The sequence below is a fragment of the Caretta caretta genome, chromosome 8, assembly GCF_965140235.1.
Source record: "Caretta caretta isolate rCarCar2 chromosome 8, rCarCar1.hap1, whole genome shotgun sequence".
Classification (NCBI taxonomy): Eukaryota; Metazoa; Chordata; order Testudines; family Cheloniidae; genus Caretta; species Caretta caretta.
This window is the reverse complement of record NC_134213.1, coordinates 5,269,354-5,291,046: the sequence shown is the minus strand read 5'-3', so window position 1 is coordinate 5,291,046 and position 21,693 is coordinate 5,269,354. Positions and strand designations below refer to the sequence as shown.

Genomic DNA, 21,693 nt, shown 5'->3' with positions numbered 1-21,693 from the left:
GTGCTCATGAGAGGGGCCAGATTAACTGTTCTGGAGAGTAAAGTCCTTTCTTTAGCCACAGAGCAGGCATAGTGTTTCTTGACATGTCCTAGACAATGAAAATTTGGCGAAAGCCATATAAGACCCAATCTTCCCTGAGTATCTGACACACACTTAAACAGTTCAATAGCATCTTTCCTTCCTTGCCGAGTTTACTTCTTACAGTATTTATCTGCTTTTCAGCAATAATGATGGCTTGTCTGGGCATTTCTTGCAGTGTGTTCAGCAAAACCTCTTTGGTTTCTCTTTCAATGCCGGTTTATTGAAGAGCTTCTCTACTTAAACATTGTCTTCATGTTTCACAGAAAAATTCTTCTTTGATTTTAAACCATATCAGATATTGAAGCAAGAAGGAAACTTTTGTATAATTAGGGTTGAGCAAACTATTTACAACAAAATTTAAAAGCCTGTGGATTTTACATATTTATTTCAATTTTGTAAAATGGACCCACTTTTGAAAACAAACCACCCAAAATGTAATGTGTGTTTACTTTAAAATGGCCCTATTTTATAGTGAGAAACCTCAAGACTTTTTAAGGTTTGCATTTGTAAATTCACAATTTCATTTGGGTGAAGAAAAATTTTCACATTGAAACTGAAAATTGTAATTTTCATTTGTTTTTATGCTTTGCCCTCAATTTCATGAAATGCCCCCAAAATGTGAACTTTGGTAGGTACAAAAGAAAACTACAGAACTTTTTACTGACAAATTTCTGTCCCCCACCTCCAATGTCTTGCCCTCCAGCTTCTCTTCTCTTAACCCAAACTCCCTTGTCCCTTAAATGATGTTGTTTGCCACTAAAATGGCCACCAGCGGCAGGAGGTTCAGAAGTGCCCCTTGTAATAGAAAATGTAAATTTCCAAATAGAAATGACAGTTTGTTCTTGGTGAGACGTGGCTTTAGGGCCAGTGCTCAACACCCAGCATGCTGAGCTCTTTTGGAAATCTGTCTACTTAGTCTGGTGGCTAACTGGGAACTGAGCTCTGGGAAATATGACCCAGTTGGACAGAGCACCCTCACAGCATAGGGTCTTTGTGCTCATGAAAATAGGACAGGACCTGTCATAGTAAGGTGGGTGGTGTGCAGGCTTTTGTCACTCAATTCCATCTTTACCAGCAGCGCCTCTGGCTATTCTAATCCTGAGCCCATGGAGAGCTCTGCTAATGCATTTTAAACAAGACCTGAAATACCCCAACTATTCCAGCCTCAGCAGGGCCTGCTAGCTAGTGGGTGGTCCATGACATGCAAAAGTACCGGGGAGACTTCAGCTCCGACTTGAACCCAGGTCACCGGAGGTCAACAGCTAGTCTATTCGCTCACTGCACCAGCAAGTCCTGTTTACAGATGTCTGCACTTTCTGTCTCTGTCTCACTCTCTTTGTGCGTTGAGGTGTTCAGGCATCCACCTTAGCCTCTCTCTGATATTTTAGCACATCCCTGCCCACCATGCACACGCCATCCTGTTACCCCTGTTCGGTGGCTGTGAATTTTTGGTCCCTCTTGAACAGAGAGCGGAGGACATCCCTCGAACAGCAGTCTCCGTCCCACGCACACTCACGCGCTTGCTCTCTTTCTCCCAGGCACAGCACACACCGCTGCTGCTGCCTTTCATGTCACTGTGGCCGAGTTCTTCAGAGCTCAGTTCTGAAAGAAATCTTCCCTCAAGGGTTACAGGCATGTGAGAAACCAACCTGATTTTTCTCTCACCCATGTCTGTTGCAGGGCATGATTTATCTATGCTGAGGTAACCATCTTTGATGAGCCAGCCCTGCTGGCTGGTGGCAGGATATCCGCTGGGCCATACGGTGTTGTCCTAATGGGATAAAGAAGTGTTTGCATTCCATCAAAGCGCTATGTCATTTCTTCCCTGATGCTCATTAAAATGAGTAACTGGAAACTTCTCCTCTCCGCTTTATCACTCTCAGAGAGAATTTCTTTCTAATAGACATCAAACTCTGCCCATTAAGAAGTGGGTAATCGAACCTGGATGGCCCAAGCGAGCCATCAGCATGCAGCCCGACGCTGCCTCATTCCATATTCAGACTAAGTGATAAATGTTATTATAACCTCAGCTTGCCACCCCAGTCTAAAAGCATTAGAACTGAGCAAGCCCTTTAAAATAAATTAAGGTAGCAAATAACTGTGTAAAACACAGGAGGCAAGATGCATAATTTGTGTGTATGAGTCGGTAGGTTCACAGCTCAGTGAAAGCTGGTCTGTATCCCTCTCCAATTAATTGACTCTGACACCTAATAAAATCACATGGGGCATTTTTGGTGCAAGAAACCAGCACCCTCTATTCTCCTATTTAATAGCTGGGGGACACTGGGGCATGAGATCATAGCTCCTGGTCCCACCGTATACCCCAAGCTTAATTTGTAATGAAAAAGGTGTCAGGGCTCAAGCAGTTATTTTTACTTTCATAAGTGATGCAGCAAGCTGAAGGTAACGGGGCAATGAGCTGCCGAGCCTAGCAGTGCTGGGTCTCAGCTCTGGCAAGCCTTTCCGCATATTAAACACTGCTTATCCCTCTGATAGTTTCCAGGTACATCCGTGGAAGAGGGGGACTTACTGCACAGGTGTGTCTCAATTGACTAAGTAGAAGGGGGCACAGCATTCTGGTTTTGTTCCCCAAATCTCGCCCCTGAATCACAAATCCTACGATTCTGAGCGTGCATGTGCATAGAAGAAATCTGTTTCCTCTGAAGGATTACTCTGACCTAGAGCAGTTCAGACTCATCTGCTTCAGTCATATTTAATGATCTCCCACAGGAGAACTGTGCCACGTGAAAGGTGGTGGAGGCTAACTTATTTGTATCAAAAAGTGTTAACAAATGTATTCTCCAGCAGTGCTAATTGAGGCAGGGAGATTAGCATAGGGAGTCTGGCGAGTTTTAATGTTATACAAGAGCACTTCTGCTATGAAAGGCTAAGGCAGATGAATCAGTTGCACAGGAACAAGTGTTCAATCATTACAAATGCATTTGGTGACGATTATAACAGCAGGGGTCTTTATCTGGTTTTGTTGAACAGTCTTGCATATGGACACCTGAGCACTGATAGTTCTCCTGGTAATTCACCATCAGTTCACAGCACCATGGAAGTGAGGTGTTGTTTTGCCTGTTCAAATGCCTGGTCCAAACAGCACATGGTTCCCTGCAGTAACTGGCAACTCTTGGGGCACGGTGTTTGTTTTTTACTAACTGGGCTTTTTCTGGAGATGGTTTGGATTATATAGCATGTGATCTCTGGCTTTAGAAACATGGTAAGAACTGAACTCCACTCATGGGAATCCACAGACCAAGCAAAAATGATGAGAAATAGAGCAGCTAAAAAATCAGCCATTAAGCAGGGCCCGTTTGCTAGCAATGAAGGCAACAGAAACATTTCTGCTGACAAGGAAACCCGAAAACGTTATGGGCCTTTAAACAATTATATCGATTAAGAAGTATTGAAACAGACCGAGCCCAGATGTCCCAAGAATCAGGGGAGAGAGGCTGTAAGGAGCTCTAGATATCTTTATAGCAGCACCATGTATATATTCACCTTCCCCTGCAGCGTGGGGCACGGGTCACTTGCTGGAGGAATCTCTGCACCTTCAAGTCTTTAAACCATGATTTGAGGACTTCAATAGCTCAGACATAGGTGAGAGGTTTATTGCAGGAGTGGGTGGGTGAGATTCTCTGGCCTGCGTTGTGCAGGAGGTCAGAGTAGATTATCATAATGGTCCCTTCTGACCTTAAAGTCTATGAGTCTATGTATATATCATCTCAACACACACGCTTGACTAAAGGGATTTTCCATTGACTGATTGCTTGACTCCAGGCAGCTTTACACTGGGCAAGTGGCCTGCAACAGCCCCAGTGTACTAGAGGATCAGGCCCACAGTACTTAAGTCTGAGTTGCACTAAATTTGGCACGGTCTGAATCCGGCAACATATGGGTGGTTTAAAGTGCACAATGCCACGAATATTTTGGAAGTAACATTTGGTGTTTTTCTGGCATTCATAGAACAATAGGTTCCCTATGGGGACCCCTATATTCCTATAGATGATGGTAACCAACTGTGTCTCACCTCCTGAATCCACATGATGTTTCTAGACTCAGATCCTTTGCTCTCCCTGCTTGTGGGATATGGTGGATGAACTTGTTTTGCCTCATTTCATACTTGCAGATGCTGATTTCAGAGCACTTTAATACCACTTAGGAAGGCTTTGCTCATCTACCTTTTACTGTGACTCTGTTCTCACACCGACTGTCTTATTTAAAGCATAACTGGGAAGGTGCGGGGGGATTACAGAGCAGGCGGTAACCAGCTAAACCATGCTGTCTTTATTTGTTAGCATAAATGATGTGCTAAATGAAACATTTCTAACATTACAGATCATCAAGCTTGAAAAAAATGGAATAGGATACCACTACATTCTAGCAAATTTGGTGAGTTGGATATTGTTTTTCTTATCGCCTCTTTTGTGGGTTTTCTGCTTGGTATTTTCTTGTTGTTAGTGAAGATTATGCCTGTTTAAAGATCCAGCTTTAACGGTCATAGAGACCGAAGACCTTTATTTCTCCACTGTACGGGTACCAAAAATATGAGCGTCCCTCCCATGGCGTGTCAGCCATGATGTGGGGAGACTATCTCCAGGGGTGAGAAGTATGTTTTGTCTCCAGACTCATTCATTCTTTGACCTCTCTTCCAAGCTGCCACTAAGTGATAATTAACGCCAATTCTGTGGTAATATTTTTTGTGTCCTGAGTAGCTGGTTTCTGGATTCAGATCTCCCAACTTGTTTCATCTAGTCCTAGGAGCGGCTGTCAGCTGCGGGAAATGACTTTCATTCTCTACCAGCCTGAACTGCATTTGAATTTGTGTCCCAGAAGTGACGTGTTCTGGATCCCATTAGCAATCCCAGGAGCCTTCTGAGCCCCTGTTGTTAATGGCAACATGCTGAGATCCCTTTATTCTTCCAATAACCTATAGCTATGAAACTGTTATGCACTCAGTGTCAAAAACCCTCCTATGGAAGGCCTGTCAGGTGTTCAGAGAGAGGACCTGGGTCTGGTTTCTCCCCGCTTGAGGTGGAGAACAGAGACAGGGGGATACAGTGGATGGTGACAAAGTTCCAGCAGCTGTGCCGTAAGTTGGCAGCTCTCTGAGAGTTTGCCAAAGCCCTTCTTTGCACACATCCTATCATCGGGGCTCTGTGGGCATGGGAGGAGGTGACGTGGCAGGAGAGGAACTATCCCCACATCAACAGGGAAACTAGAATAGTGCCACACCAGAACTAGTGTTGTTAGAAGAGTATTAACTCAGCTTTGCTGCTTATACCTCCGAGAGCAGGGAGGGTGACCCTGGAGGAAAAGACCACCCCTGAAGGTAGCCTTTGGATCTGTGCTTTGCCAAGACCCCTGACGCCTCCAAATTGCAGGCCACATCCCATCCCCTCTGAAGGGAGCAGGGGGTTCCTGGCTCAGCCAGGCGAGCAAGCTTGTGCAGTGTTTACAGTAGTTTTTGCTCCCCTGCATCTCCTTCTGTGGAAAGGTACCATCAGGCCTTTGATAATTAAACTTTAAACTACCAATTAAACGCCTTTCATTCAGTCCCAGAATAACACTATAATTTACAAGACAAAAATGGACACATAATTACCCCATTCTGGCCCAGTACTGACCCTGCATTCAGTGGAGACAATATAATTAGAGTTAAAATGCTCATGTTCCTCTGGAGGAAGGATGCAAGTTTTAGAGAGGCAACTAACTGCAGCTTTTATGCAGTATTTGATTTTTTTATTATTATTTGAAGTCGGTTAAGTCCCAATCCTGCATACACTTACTAAAGAGCTTACCTGGAATAATGTTATTCAGGCTGCTTATGTGTGTGTGACCAAATGGGGATGGTGAATAAAACAACACCTAGCTCTTACCTAGCACTTTGCATCAGTAGATATCCAAGGGCTTTACAAGTGAGGTCAGTAGCATTATACCCATTTTACAGGTGGGGAAACTGATGCACTGAGCTGCGACATGACTTGTCCAAGACCACCCAATAATCCAGTGGCAGAACAGGGACTAGAACCACATCAGCACTTCCCTTCCTCACAGGGGTGAGGCTAAATACATTAAAGACGGAGGCACTCGAGTGCTGTAATGGGGATTGTGGCAAGGTAGAGATTCTTGCCGGCTGTCAAATGACTCGCAGCCAGACCCATAGTCTCTCTAAGGCAGTTTTATTGTCTAACTTCACAAATAAACAAACCAGCTCACCCTTCACATCTCAGGCTTTCCCAGGGAACTCTGGCAATCCTGCTCCTGCTTCTCCCTGACACTCTCACTCAGTCAGTGCCATCTCACATCCAGTCCTGTTCCCTTCCAGCTCTCTTCTTCTCACTAAGACTCCCTGTGACCCTTCACAGCACAGGTGTATCCCTATCCTTTTAATTGGCCCAGCTGGGAGCACCTGCTCTGGCAAAGGGGTGCCGGACCTGCTGCCGTTACAAGGACCAGGACCAGCCACCTGTCACAGGGATTATATAAGTACCTAAGACAGAAAAAACTTCCTGTTCCCTCTCACTGTTGAGCTACGTCTCTGTCACACTGTCTCTAGGCAGAAGGCAGAATCTTCTACTATATGCAGTTTGTTTTCTTAATCCGTGCATAAGGGCCGAGGGATTGGAGCTGGCTATGAGCAGGCTTCCTACTCAGCCAGCACGCACCATAAATAATTTATGCTGAGAAAAAGGCTTCCCAGGCTTTGTTTTCCAGCCGGCCTGCAGACTGACTAAGCTTTTCAGGAGCATGTCCGCCGTGGCTGTACGTGTCACGCATAGTGTGCGCTCCTGGATCCTAGCACATGGCTCCTGATGCTGAAAGGTGATAACAAACAGCTTTGCTGTTCAGCTACATTCTTTTAGGGTAGTGGTCCCCAAACTGTGGGGCATCAGCCAAGTGATGAACAGAGAAAAGAGCTCACTTCGATGAATCAATAGTAGTGTGCCCAGCTCTAGCTGTCAGTAAAAAGCTGCACCAAAAATACTGAGTTTAATTTTACAAGCATTGGCGCAGGAAAATGGGTATTTTCATTGCAGAAATAGCTTTATCCCCCGCAGAAAAAATGGCTGTTTTCCACTTGAGAGAATTGCCTCTTTGTGTTCACAAATAAAATGAAACTGTTCTGCATCTGAGCGAACCCGTGAAAACGTGATCCTCACCTGGTTTAAATCAGCATAGCTCCTGGAGCTAGGCTGACTGGTTTACAGCAGCTGAGGAGCTGCTCCCGTGCTGAGTCAGGTTTGCCAGTACAAACTATTCTGTGTTTTCTTCTGTCAAGGTTCCTTCCCCACTCTGCACTCTAGGGTACAGATGTGGGGACCTGCATGAAAACCTCCTAAGCTTACTTTTACCAGCTCAGGTTAAAACTTCCCCAAGGTACAAACTATTTTACCCTTTGCCCTTGGACTTCCACTGCCACCACCAAACATTTATCTGGGTTTATTTTTATTAGGAAAGCGTCGTTTGGAAATGTCTTTCCCCCCAAAATCCTCACAACCCTTGCACCCCACTTCCTGGGGAAGGTTTGGTAAAAATCCTCACCAATTTGCATAGGTGACCACAGACCCAACCCCTGGGATCATAGAACAATGAAAAAGCATTCAGTTCTTGAAAAGAAACATTTTAATAGAAGAAACAATAAAAAGAATCACCTCTGTAAAATTAGGATGGTAAATACCTTACAGAGTAATTAGATTCAAAACATAGAGAATCCCTCTAGGCAAAACCTTAAGTTACAAAAAAGACACACAGACAGAAATATTCATTCTATTCAGCACAGCTATTTTCTCAGCCATTTAAAGAAATCATAATCTAACACATACCTAGCTAGATTACTTACTAAGTTCTAAGACTCCATTCCTGTTCTGTCCCCGGCAAAAGCATTACACAGACAGACCCAGTCCCTTTGTTTTTCTCCCTCCTCCCAGCTTTTGAAAGTATCTGGTCTCCTCATTGGTCATTTTGGTCAGGTGCCAGCGAGGTTACCTTTAGCTTCTTAACCCTTTACAGGTGAAAGGATTTTTCCTCTGGCCAGGAGGGATTTTAAAGGTGATTACCCTTCCCTTTATATTTATGACATCTTCTTTTTAGAGATCAGGAAGGCTTGGCAAGTAGACGGACTGTTTGTTTTTGTGGGCCTTATTTGTTATGTTCTGGTCTTTGTCTTTAAAAGCATCAGCCTATCAAGTCAGAGAGAGGAGCACAGCCAATAGTATCAGAGAAGTAAGCTTAGAAACCCCTGGGATTCATTTCTTTTGACATTGCTAACATTTTGTGTAACCTTGGATTCATGTTTCTCCATGTCTTATCCAAGGGATTTAACTTGGCCACTGTCGGTAGTGGCAGAACATCAGGTCTCTGTCAGGCAGAGGAGAACCTTTGTCTAAAAATAAGTGACACTCATGTGACCTATCTCAAAGGTAAAACATTAAGGCTTGCTGCCACCTAAAGTGTTCTTTCTTTTGTGAGCATCAGCCCAGATTCTTTCGTTAGAAAATGCCCTGGCTTGGAAATGGTTGGGTGAGTGTGTGTGGGACAGAGTATCCCAAGGTGGCAGTGAAGGCGAAAAACAAGTCAGTTTCTCTAGCTTAGCAAAGGTAAGAATTTTTCCCACGTTGTTGCATCAGCGTATATCGGTGTGGCACTAGAGAACACAGATTTCAAGATACAGGCTGAGATCTGCTCTCCAGAAGGCTGCATGATATGCAAAATGGCTATATATCTGGCTGTGGTAGTGTGATGATGTCCATGTTATAAGGTTCAGGGCTCAGTCCCTATGGTGATAAGTGTGGTATAAGAACATATAGAGAATACGCTAAACTGCGTTTATCATACACCTTTGGCTGCCCCACTAATTCATCTCACATGGATCTAAAATTCTAACATTCTAAACCTCTGAGCAGCTTCAGCAAGATTCCTTTTTAATTTAACCCTTCCTTCTCCCCAAATTGTTACTGGTCGGAGATGCAGGATCCTCTCTATTCAGACCACACCAGTAACAGGTTTAAAGTCCAATGTCTTGGCAGATTTCCAGTGGGGTATTTACAGCACTGGCTTCTGGTCCTGATAAAGTTTCCAAGACCACATGCCTTGTGAACACTATGTTATTATGTTGGAGAGAGGTATTTGGGGCTATCTTTAAGTTTCTAAAATTGTCAGGTTTCAGAGTAGCAGCTGTGTCAGTCTGTATTTGCAAAAAGAAAAGGAGGACTTGTGGCACCTTAGAGACTAACAAATTTATTTGAGCAGAAGCTTTCTTGTCAGTTAGATGTTTCCTCTCCCCGAGAGGTCTGTACAGCTGAATTTATGAGGCAGCTTTGCTTTACAGAAGAAAGAGACAGTATATTTATCAATGAGGTGTCTAAAGACTCGTACGTTCTAAGATAGCTTTTATGTTATTGGATATATACCAACTAATACATGGTGCTGGGGTATACTATGGAGGTTTTATCCATGCTCATTTAAGAATCTCTGCATAATTCCCTCATGAGGAGCAATCTTACCACGGCTTCCCAGGAGAAACATGTGCCAATAAAAGCTCACCATCATGTGTGATTCAAATTGTCATTAATATGACTGCATATATTAATTGTTTCTAATGTGTTAGTTTTTGCAGCATGGTTCCCCTCAAATTTGCAGTGCTTTGAGGGTGGAATAGATCCAGAGATTATGGATTAGTCTGGTCAGGACTGTAACAAAATCTACATTCTTTGCAGTGAGAAGAGTAAATGATTCATTTGACATCTCTCGTCAGCAATTTTCTTTTGCACTAAGACTCCAGTTTCTTCCAGAAACAAAATGCTCCTCTTCCTCTGTTGCTAGACCCTGGCCTTCTTGAAGCCAGCACAGCTCAGGATGGGAATAGTGCAAATGTGTGTGGCAGGCTAGTCTGCTTCTACAATGTAGAGCCCCCTAAAGGTTGCTCTGCATTATGCCACCATTCCACCATTCAGGGATCACTGAAGTGTAGGAACTCCCCAGCCATGCCCCCATCTCTCTTCAGTGCAGAAAGCTGGCAGGGAGGTGGCTTAGGAACCACTACAGTTCCTGCATACTGCTTAAAGATTCCCTTTTTGAAGCAATCCTCAGGGGGATGGATCCCAACCACGTTCAAGCCTGCTTTGCAGCAGAGGACCAAGACAAAACAGATTGAGAACACTGGAATATCAGGGTTTCTGTGTGATGGTGCCTCTCCCTCTTTCTCTCACTTTCTTTCAGTCCATCTCTTTCTCCCTCTGTCTCTTCTTTATGTTACAGTGAGGACAGGTATATTTTGCTATCGTAATCAGAGCTGACACATTAACGATTGTGTGGAAGAGAAGAAGGTAGCTTCTGTTGGAAGACATCTTGGAAAGGGACTTGTGCAGATGGCCTCCTTTAGAAATAGCCCCTTCATTAATACACAGTGACCAGAATGGGGAGAGATGCTTTTCCCAAGAAGTCAAGCCCAAAGATAATAGAAGACACCAGACATATCTTGTTTTGAAACACCCTGCATCTTGTTCCCTTCAGAGTGAATCCCCAGCACCTTGTGATGACAGGTGCTACTTTAAATTCAGCTGGATCTGTCTGATCTACCATAATTTGGAAACAGTTGTTTTGCTTTGTAAAGTTTCACTTAAGCAAAAAATATGCTACTGAGAGGAAAGAAGGTCTTGTGGCTAAAGCACTCAACTGCATCTCAGGAGATCTGGGTTCAGCCTCTGGCTCTGTAGGGCCTTGGGAAAGTCACTTAGGTATGTCTACACCACACGCAAAGCCCGAGTGTTGACTTAGGTTTGAGCCTGAGTCCCCTTCCTTCCCCCCACAATTCAGTCTACTTGGGTCAGCAAGCTCTCAGGATGCGTGTCATAGGCTCCTGCTATGGAGGGTGGGTCAGAGCCTAAGTCTTGCTGTGACTCAGATCCAATCCTGTCATTTGGCAGTGTGAATGAAGGTCAAACATCAGACCCAAGTCAGAAATTCCGCATAGTGCAGCATGGACACATTAGCATGGGTCTGAAACCCAGGTCTAGCAAGGGTCAACCCAGGTGTACAAGGCAGTGTGGACACTCAAGCACAGGTATGGAAACTCCAAGTCCAGAATACAGGGATAACAGGGTGAAATTAACAGGCCCGTGCTTTCCAGGAGGTCAGAATAGATGATCTAATGGTCCCTTCGGGCCTTACATTCTTTTCTTTTCTTTTTTCTTTTTTCTTTTCTTTTCCCAAGCTTTCAATCTTACCTCTGATTCTGCAGAGGATTCTTGTTCTGCAGAGCGAATTCCATTAACTCACATTTAGTTTCTGTTTTGGTTTTGCATTGCTTTTTTATTTTTATATATAATATATAAACAATACTCCCTTTAGGCAGAAGAGGAGGAAATGTAAAGGGGACAGGACAGTATTCTCAGCCACCACCATCTAGCCAGTTTGCAAAGCCATTTCATGCCCTGCCCACTTTTTGCCTGTTTTTGGAGACACTTATCAGATACCAGTAGTGTCTTCCTGTTGGTGCCTTGCTCCAACCTTGGACTTTTCTTCGTGCTTTTATGGTGTTCCTGAAGAGACGCTGGTGATACCCAGCTATGAGCAGCTTTCAGTCAAGGGTTTCCTTTGATGGATTTTTTTTCCCCTGAGCACATCCCAGAAGCCAAATGACAGTATAATTTGGCTACAGCCATGGATAGCCAGCTGGTGATCTACTAAGACACTCTTTCTGAACTCTGGGAGCTCTGTGTGTCACAAACCACTTGGTCTGACATGCATTAAGATGTCAGACAGTATTCCGCTGCATTCCCTATTCATTTGTCACAGCCCTGGGTTTCTGAAACCCCTGTGTTGGGGATGACAAAGGGGATTGAAATGTACTCACCTACCATTCTGAGGAATTTGTGTCTCAAAAAATAACTTTTTTTACCTAGACCACTGCACTTAGGAGCAATATAAAACAACGTTTTTAAAGCATCTGTACAGAATGTGTACCTCTAAATCCAAACGAGGCAGCAGATGGATACTAAATTTCTTGACACAAAGCTGGAAGAGAAGGAGTCTTTAAAGCTCCTGTTAAACCATTCACAATTCTCCTTTGTCAGACATAGCCTCTCATCTCTTGTTCTTGGAGTCTGTTCCTTTAATTGTTTCCATTTAAGGGCCCGATCCAAAGCCCATTGAAGCTGAAGAGAATCTTTACATTGGCTTTGTATCAGACTGTGAAAGCACCATTTTTCATCGCATATGTTCCAGGTTTTGGTGAGCAGGGGGGGGGGGGCTCTATTTTGGCTTTGTATGTCACAGCAGCATGAGAACCGTTGAGAGATGGGGGAGGAGAATCCCAGATGCTGAAGTGCCTGCGGAGAATACAGGCAAGCAGACTGGCACAGTCTGGAGGGGAGGGGAATATTGGGGAATGTGCTGAACAGCAGCCCCTACTCCTCCATTTTGGGGGTGCAGCAAGTTCGGTCACTAGCCCCGCCCCACCCTACCCAGCCATGCTCCTTGCAGAATGGCTTGGGGGGTGGGCGGTGCTTTGAGTCGTGTGCACCCGGGAAACACAAGCACGGCAGTTCTGCCCGTCGGCTCCATGTTAGCACCAGAGAGCACTGGGGAGCCAGAATCTGGTCCATCGTCTGTGTCAAATAGTTAGAGGGCCCCAGATTTGACCTATTTCCCCCTTCCTTTATATTGCCCACAAAATCCATATGGTTCTTTATTTGCTTTTATTTTATAGAGAATGATTCAATGGTTTTCTTTAAAAAAATCAAAGCAAAGCAACGTTGGCAGTGCAGCCCTTGTGAGCAACTCTACCGCAACTTTCAGAGTAGCAGCCGTGTTAGGCTGTATTCGCAAAAAGAAAAGGAGGACTTGTGGCACCTTGGAGACTAACCAATTTATTTGAGCAGAAGCTTATGCTCAAATAAATTGGTTAGTCTCTAAAGTGCCACAAGTCCTCCTTTTCTTTCTACCACAACTGTGTGTGTATTTATATGGGCACACACACATATACTTGTGTGAGGCATGTGTGTGTGGGGGGGGGAACCCAATAAAGAAATAGGGTTCAGTTAAAATCTTTCAGAGAGTAAAAAAAAATGTAGGTAACTGGGGGGTTTTTTTAATAAAAATTACAAAAAATATTATAACCTGACAGTGTCTTTTTAACAGATCTGTTCCTGTGACAGGGTAAATATGAATATTTACCTCTTGCTCGACTGAAAGATTATTGTTCCATCTGGTCTCCTTCTTTTAAAGACCATAATTTGAAAGTGAATTATCCACCCATTGATGTTTGATTGAGTGCATAAAAGTTAGAGCTGGCTGAATAATTTCTTGCAACCAATACTCGCTGCAAATTTTGGCACAATCATTGAGTCATTATTTGGGAATAATTTTTTCCATTATTCAACCTTCTCTAATGAAAATATGCTCTTGTTACTATGCCTGTTCATGTTGCTGCATTGAAATGTATGTCATCAGCCAACTCAGGCATCCTCTGTTGGCTGTGCAGAAATGGAAATTCATTCAGTTTAACTCAAGGAGAAACTTTGGTTTGAAATCAGGATTTTGGAGAGATGGAAGGATGGCTACATTGTTGCCACATTAACAGATACAGAAGTTTCCTGAAATCCAAGAACTATCCACCCAGAGACAGGATATGCCATTATTTATAAATAAACCATTTTCTCTAGGCCTGTGTCCTTTCCAGTGACCCTCTCCTTTTGCTTCTCTCCTCCATTAGGGATTCATGGACATTGACCTGGTAAAATTCAAGGAGAGTGGAGCAAATGTGACTGGCTTCCAGCTGGTGAATTACACAGACACCGTTCCAGCAAGGATCATGCAACAGTGGAAGAACAGTGATGCCAGAGAACATCCTCGAGTTGACTGGAAAAAGCCAAAGGCAAGTGGTATTGAAAGCTATTTGTTTTAGGTAGCGTCCGTGGAACTTAGCTGCTAGCATTCTCACCTCTGAATTGGAAGCTCAAGTATTTAGTTCGCAGTCCAGAACTTTGGCTTTGCGTAGACTTGGGAAAAAGGTCGCATTTAAAAACATGTAAATTCAAACGTGCTAGCTAACATGTTTGAGAACACAACCTATTTTCCAGCATCTCAATCTCCTACCCAGATCTGTCACTGTGATATGAGGAAGTAGCAGCTATGCTCTTAGAAATGTTCTCTTTGGTGAGATGTGTCCAGCTGAGGTCTCATTTGCCCAATTCTTCTGCCAGTTAAAGGTGGAAGTTAAGGATCCCTTGGCACTTTTATAAAAAGAAAGTCTGGCTAAGTTCCTTAAACCTTGGCTTGTTTATTATATCTCACGTGTAAACAAAATCCATTCAGATGTTGTCACGCATGCAGAACATTTCAAATCAATATATACAGTAAAGGACATAAATATTTTATTTCTAACACAAACAGAACTCTGAAGTGACTGAACAATTTTTCTAACCTTTACACACACACACACACACACACACACACACACACACACACACACACACACACACACTTTGACTCTTTGGGGCAAAAACCCAGCAAGGGGCATTTTAACCCTAAAGGAATTTCTCTGAGAAAGTTACAAACAACTGGAGAAGTAGGTTATTATGGGAAAATGAACTCCAGCCTTAATTCTTAATAGTCACAGACTAGCTTAGGGTTTTTTCCTGGCCCCCATAGTTTCTGTTTTAATCAAATTATTATTTTTTAAAAAGCCGGGGGGAGGAGGGATTGCTATCCATATATGACTACCATGAGTGGTTTTTGCTAACTTATTTTTGTGCACCTGAAATTTCATGCATTACACAAAGTAGCCCTTTACAATTTATATGAAGGCCAGTTTGACCTAAGTGGAAAGACTCGGGTAATGGGTCTGTTAAGACTAAGCACTCTTCAGGCATTATGACTAAGGTACTTTTCTCTGGAAAGGAGAGAGAGAGTCATTCAAAGGCAATTCAGGTAGGAGAACAGGAGGCTAAGACAGCAAGTCCATTTTAGCTCTGCAGCAGGAAATTATGTTCTTGTCTAGAGTCTTCTGGGAAGCAAGGTACCAATTTCCAGGGGTCAACAAGACATTGGAGAGTACAGGAAGCCAGATGCTCTTGTATGGAAAATTATTACATGGAAGGATGAAAACAGAATAAATTGTCTTGAAACAATAATGCAAGGCTTTAGATGGGAACTTCTGGTAACTCTATTTGATTTTTGAGAGAAGAACAGACAGATATCTGTAAGATCAACTCACCCTAACAGACAACACACCTCTCCATATTCCTTTTCTAGTACACATCTGCTCTTACTTACGATGGAGTTCGGGTGATGGCGGAGGCTTTCCAGAGCCTGCGAAGGCAGCGGATTGACATCTCCCGTCGTGGCAATGCTGGGGACTGCCTTGCAAACCCAGCTGTTCCTTGGGGCCAAGGGATTGACATTCAGAGAGCTCTGCAACAGGTTAGACACCAATCTGGGCAGCTCTTTGCAAAAAGAAGCAATGCTTTGCTTTTCAGTAGCTCCTTGAGCGAGAATCTATGGAGAACAGTTCTGAGGGACTCAATGTGTACCAAGGGAAATGCTACAACCGCCAAGTGTGGATATGCTGCTCGTTGCAGCATGCAGGCAGAGCTGTTAGATATGCAATGGCTTTTGGCAAACCATGTTTCTGGTTCAGTTACTTCTTTGAATTTAATATTGTGTTTTGGGCTTGAACAACCAGAATCCTTGTAGCAAAATTTGATCAAAAAAATCAAAATGTTGCCTCTTTTTGCTGAAAAAAAACCATATGAAACACATAAATTTCACATGGTTTCACACTTTGGCAATAGGCATTTTATAAAAACAAGGCCAAAGATAGACAGATGTCACTATTTGACCTGTGGTTTGGGATGGAAGCTTTGAGTTTGCTTTATCCTTTTTATTAAGAGTTAGGTTCTCAGCAGAATGACACTGGTTCTTAGAAGATTACGCTGTATTCTGTATTTACCCCTGCGTACTCCAAGGTATCTGGACATTTGGCTGCGAACCAAGAGCTAGAGTCGAGTCCTCATTTTTCAGTCTCTGAGCCAGTGAGGGCTTGGATCCTAATGTCTCATTTTCAGAGGGTCTGGGCACTTAAACCTTCCAGCTGGCTTCAGTTAGACATGTGGGTACTTGGCACTTCTAGAGATCAGGACTCTAGAGTCTATTTTAATGTTTCCTGAGGCTTGGATGCTCTCACCACTAGGGGTCTCTGCGAAGGGACTCCAAAAAATGTCTGGAGTCTCTTTGCAGAGACCCCTTCTAACTAATTAAAGAACAGAATGTTTGTGTTTTAAAGGGAATTTGGATCTGAAAGGAAATATGGGAGTGGGCTTTGATTGAAAAGCCAGAGGGTATTCTAAGGGCTCCAACCAAGATGACAAAGACCACTCTTCCCACCCCATCACATGGGGAAATGGGAGCATTACCATTTCATTTATAAACATAAAAGGAATTGGTGTAGTCTAGATGACTTCACAGCATGGAAAAATGAAAAGTATGATTGGATCATTTAGCCTGCATTCTGAAGTCATCGAGGTCCTATTTCAAAATGTCTCAGAGAGAATAAATATCAAAAGAGGTCATCCACAGGTCAGGCCCAGAGAATGCAAGGGGGGGCGGGGGGGAATGCTACTCTGAATTTCTAATGCTGCTGTCTTTTAAGCTAAAAGAAAAGGAGTACTTGTGGCACCTTAGCCCTGGTCTACACTAGGACTTTAGATCGAATTTAGCAGCGTTAAATCGATTTAAACCTGCACCCGTCCACACAATGAAGCCCTTTATTTCGACTTAAAGGGCTCTTAAAATCGATTTCCTTACTCCACCCCTGACAAGTGGATTAGCGCTTAAATCGACGTTGCCGGCTCGAATTTGGGGTACTGTGGACACAATTCGATGGTATTGGCCTCCGGGAGCTATCCCAGAGTGCTCCATTCTGACCGCTCTGGACAGCGCTCTCAACTCAGATGCACTGGCCAGGTAGACAGGAAAAGAACCGCGAACTTTTGAATCTCATTTCCTGTTTGGCCAGCGTGGCAAGCTGCAGGTGACCATGCAGAGCTCATCAGCAGAGGTGACCATGATGGAGTCCCAGAATCGCAAAAGAGCTCCAGCATGGACTGAACGGGAGGTACGGGATCTGATCGCTGTTTGGGGAGAGGAATCCGTGCTATCAGAACTCCGTTCCAGTTTTCGAAATGCCAAAACCTTTCTGAAAATCTCCCAGGGCATGAAGGACAGAGGCCATAACAGGGACCCGAAGCAGTGCCGCGTGAAACTGAAGGAGCTGAGGCAAGCCTACCAGAAAACCAGAGAGGCGAACGGCCGCTCTGGGTCAGAGCCCCAAACATGCCGCTTCTATGATGAGCTGCATGCCATTTTAGGGGGTTCAGCCACCACTACCCCAGCCGTGTTGTTTGACTCCTTCAATGGAGATGGAGGCAATACAGAAGTAGGTTTTGGGGACGAAGAAGATGATGAGGAGGAGGTTGTAGATAGCTCACAGCAAGCAAGCGGAGAAACCGGTTTTCCCGACAGCCAGGAACTGTTTCTCACCCTAGACCTGGAGCCAGTACCCCCCGAACCCACCCAAGGCTGCCTCCTGGACTCAGCAGGCGGAGAAGGGACCTCTGGTGAGTGTACCTTTTAAAATGCTATACATGGTTTAAAAGCAAGCATGTGAAAGGATTACTTTGCCCTGGCATTTGCGGTTCTGCCTTTGCAAAAGGTTTCTGGGGAGGGCAGCCTTATTTCGTCCTTCATGGTAGGACACTTTACCACTCCAGGCCAGCAACACGTACTGGGGAATCACTGTAGAACAAAGCATTGCAGTGTATGTTTGCTGGCATTCAACCAAAATCCGTTCACGCGGTGGGAGGAGGCAAAATGCGACCTTGTAACGAAAGCACATGTGCTATGTATGTAATGTTAACTTTCAAGGTTTACCCTGAAAGAGTGTAGCCACTGTTTTATAAAATGTGTCTTTTTAAATACCGCTGTCCCTTTTTTTTTCTCCACCAGCTGCATGTGTTTCAATGATCACAGGATCTTCTCCTTCCCAGAGGCTAGTGAAGCTTAGAAAGAAAAAAAAACGCACTCGCGATGAAATGTTCTCCGAGCTCATGCTGTCCTCCCACACTGACAGAGCACAGACGAATGCGTGGAGGCAAATAATGTCAGAGTGCAGGAAAGCACAAAATGACCGGGAGGAGAGGTGGAGGGCTGAAGAGAGTAAGTGGCGGGCTGAAGAGAGTAAGTGGCGGGCTGAAGACAGGGCTGAAGCTCAAATGTGGCGGCAGCGTGATGAGAGGAGGCAGGATTCAATGCTGAGGCTGCTGCAGGACCAAACCAGTATGCTCCAGTGTATGGTTGAGCTGCAGCAAAGGCAGCTGGAGCACAGACTGCCACTGCAGCCCCTCTGTAACCAACCGCCCTCCTCCCCAAGTTCCATAGCCTCCACACCCAGACGCCCAAGAACACGGTGGGGAGGCCTCCGGCCAACCAGCCATTCCCCCACAGAGGATTGCCCAAAAAAAAGAAGGCTGTCATTCAATAAATTTTAAAGTTGTAAACTTTTAAAGTGCTGTGCTTAAAGTGCTGTGTGGCATTTTCCTTCCCTCCTCCACCACCCCTCCTGGGATACCTTGGTAGTCATCCCCCTATTTGTGTGATGAATGAATAACGAATGCATGACTGTGAAGCAGCAATGACTTTATTGGCTCTGCAAGCAATGATTAAAGGGAGGAGGGGAGGGTGGTTAGCTTACAGGGAAGTAGAGTGAACCAAGGGGCGGGGGGGTTCATCAAGGAGAAACAAACAGAACTTTCACACTGTAGCCTGGCCAGTCATGAAACTGTTTTTCAAAGCTTCTCTGATGCGTACCGCGCCCTCCTGTGCTCTTCTAACCGCCCTGGTGTCTGGCTGCGCGTAACCAGCAGCCAGGCGATTTGCCTCAACCTCCCACCCCGCCATAAACGTCTCCCCCTTACTCTCACAGATATTGTGGAGCACACAGCAAGCAGTAATAACAGTGGGAATATTGGTTTCGCTGAGGTCTAAGCGAGTCAATAAACTGCGCCAGCGCGCCTTTAAACGTCCAAATGCACATTCTACCACCATTCTGCACTTGCTCAGCCTGTAGTTGAACAGCTCCTGACCACTGTCCAGGCTGCCTGTGTACGGCTTCATGAGCCATGGCATTAAGGGGTAGGCTGGGTCCCCAAGGATACATATAGGCATTTCAACATCCCCAACAGTTATTTTCTGGTCTGGGAATAAAGTCCCTTCCTGCAGCTTTTGAAACAGACCAGAGTTCCTGAAGATGCGAGCATCATGCACCTTTCCCGGCCATCCCACGTTGATGTTGGTGAAACGTCCCTTGTGATCCACCAGAGCTTGCAGCACTATCGAAAAGTACCCCTTGCGGTTTATGTACTCGGCGGCTTGGTGCTCCGGTGCCAAGATAGGGATATGGGTTCCATCTATAGCCCCACCACAGTTAGGGAATCCCATTGCAGCAAAGCCATCCACTATGACCTGCACATTTCCCAGGGTCACTACCCTTGATATCAGCAGATCTTTGATTGCGTGGGCTACTTGCATCACAGCAGCCCCCACAGTAGATTTGCCCACTCCAAATTGATTCCCAACTGACCGGTAGCTGTCTGGCGTTGCAAGCTTCCACAGGGCTATCGCCACTCGCTTCTCAACTGTGAGGGCTGCTCTCATCTTGGTATTCATGCGCTTCAGGACAGGGGAAAGCAAGTCACAAAGTTCCATGAAAGTGCCCTTACGCATGCGAAAGTTTCGTAGCCACTGGGAATCGTCCCAGACCTGCAACACTATGCGGTCCCACCAGTCTGTGCTTGTTTCCCGAGCCCAGAATCGGCGTTCCACAGCATGAACCTGCCCCATTAGCACCATGATGCATGCATTGTCAGGGCCCATGCTTTCAGAGAAATCTGTGTCCATGTCCTGATCACTCACGGGACCGCGCTGACGTCGCCTCCTCGCCCGGTATCGCGTTGCCATGTTCTGGTGCTGCATATACTGCTGAATAATGCGTGTGGTGGTTAATGTGCTCCTAATTGCCAAAGTGAGCTGAGCGGGCTCCATGCTTGCCGTGGTATGGCGTCCGCACAGAAAAAAGGCGCGGAACGATTGTCTGCCGTTGCTCTGACGGAGGGAGGGGCGACTGACGACACGGCTTACAGGGTTGGCTTCAGGGAGCTAAAATCAACAAAGGGGGTGCCTGTACATCAAGGAGTATTTCAGGCAGGACTGCACGGAGGGTTCCAATAAGAAATGGTGCACCTAAGTTATCGTTGTTATTGGAACAAGGAGGTTAGCCTGGCCTCTGATTGATACATGGCTAGATTTACCTCGCTGCACCTTCTCTGTGAGTGACTGCAGTGTGACCTAGAGGAATGAGTCCCCTAGACAGGGGAGGAGGCAAATGAGTACAAAACAAATCTGGTCTATTTCTTGTTTTGACCCACTCCATCTATCTTTTACATCTTTGGCTGGCAGCAGACGGTGCAGAAGGACTGCATGCCATCCACATCTCATGGCTGCTCGGCAGAAGATGGTACAGTACGCCTGCTAGCCATCCCCATCTCTTGCCTGCCTGGCAGAAGATGGTGCAATACGACTGCTAGCAATCCTCATCTCTTGCCTGCCTGGCAGAAGATGGTACAGTACGACTGCTAGCAGTCCGTATCGCCTGCCTGCTCACCATAAGACGGTTCAATAGGACTGACTGCAGGACTAAAGAGAATGACCTGGTCAAGTCACTCCAAATGTAGTCCCTGCGCCCATGTCTGCCCAGGCGCTCCCAGCCGACGCGGCCAGGAGCACCTCGGACACGATGAGGACGACTACCAGTCGTATTGCACCGTCTGCTGCCAGAAGGCAAGGGGTTACTGCTACTGTGCAGCAAAGCCGTACCGCGTCTGCCAGCACCCAGGAGACATAGGGTGACGGTTACCTGAGCGGGCTCCATGCTTGCTGTGGTATGGCGTCTGCACAGGTAACTCAGGAAAAAAGGCGCGAAATGATTGTCTGCCCTTGCTTTCACGGGGGGAGGGAGGGAACGGGAGGCTGACGATATGTACCCAGAACCACCCGCGACAATGTTTTAGCCCCATCAGGCATTGGGATCTCAACCCAGAATTCCAATGGGCAGCGGAGACTGCGGGAACTGTGGGATAGCTACCCACAGTGCAACGCTCCGGAAGTCGACGCTTGCCTCGGTACTGTGGAAGCGCTCCGCCGAGTTAATGCACTTAATGCACTTAGAGCATTTTCTGTGGGGACACACACACTCGAATTTATAAAACCGATTTCTAAAAAACCGACTTCTATAAATTCGACCTTATTCCGTAGTGTAGACATACCCTTAGAGACTAACCAATTTATTTGAGCATAAGCTTTCGTGAGCTACAGCTCACTTCATCGGCTGCAGCTGTAGCTCACGAAAGCTTATGCTCAAATAAATTGGTTAGTCTCTAAGGTGCCACAAGTCCTCCTTTTCTTTTTGCGAATACAGACTAACACAGCTGTTACTCTGAAACCTCTTTTAAGCTACTTCAATCTCCCTCCCCTCCCCACAAGAGATAAATA

The 21,693-nt window shown here is 45.3% G+C and overlaps 1 protein-coding gene across 6 annotated transcripts in view; it reads left to right on the top strand.

Moving 5' to 3' along the window:
* Nucleotides 1-21,693, top strand: part of GRIA1 (glutamate ionotropic receptor AMPA type subunit 1) — a 166,761-nt gene that overhangs the window by 84,334 nt on the left and 60,734 nt on the right. For all 6 annotated transcript variants that reach the window (XR_007357944.2, XR_007357943.2, XM_048860115.2 and 3 more), the window contains 3 exons: nt 4,423-4,476; nt 13,802-13,963; nt 15,343-15,510. Coding sequence is in view for 4 of the 6 variants with exons in the window: in XM_048860115.2 (XP_048716072.1) it covers nt 4,423-4,476; nt 13,802-13,963; nt 15,343-15,510 (384 nt within the window). In the remaining 2 variants the exon portion in view is untranslated. The remainder of the gene's footprint in view (nt 1-4,422; nt 4,477-13,801; nt 13,964-15,342; nt 15,511-21,693) is intronic.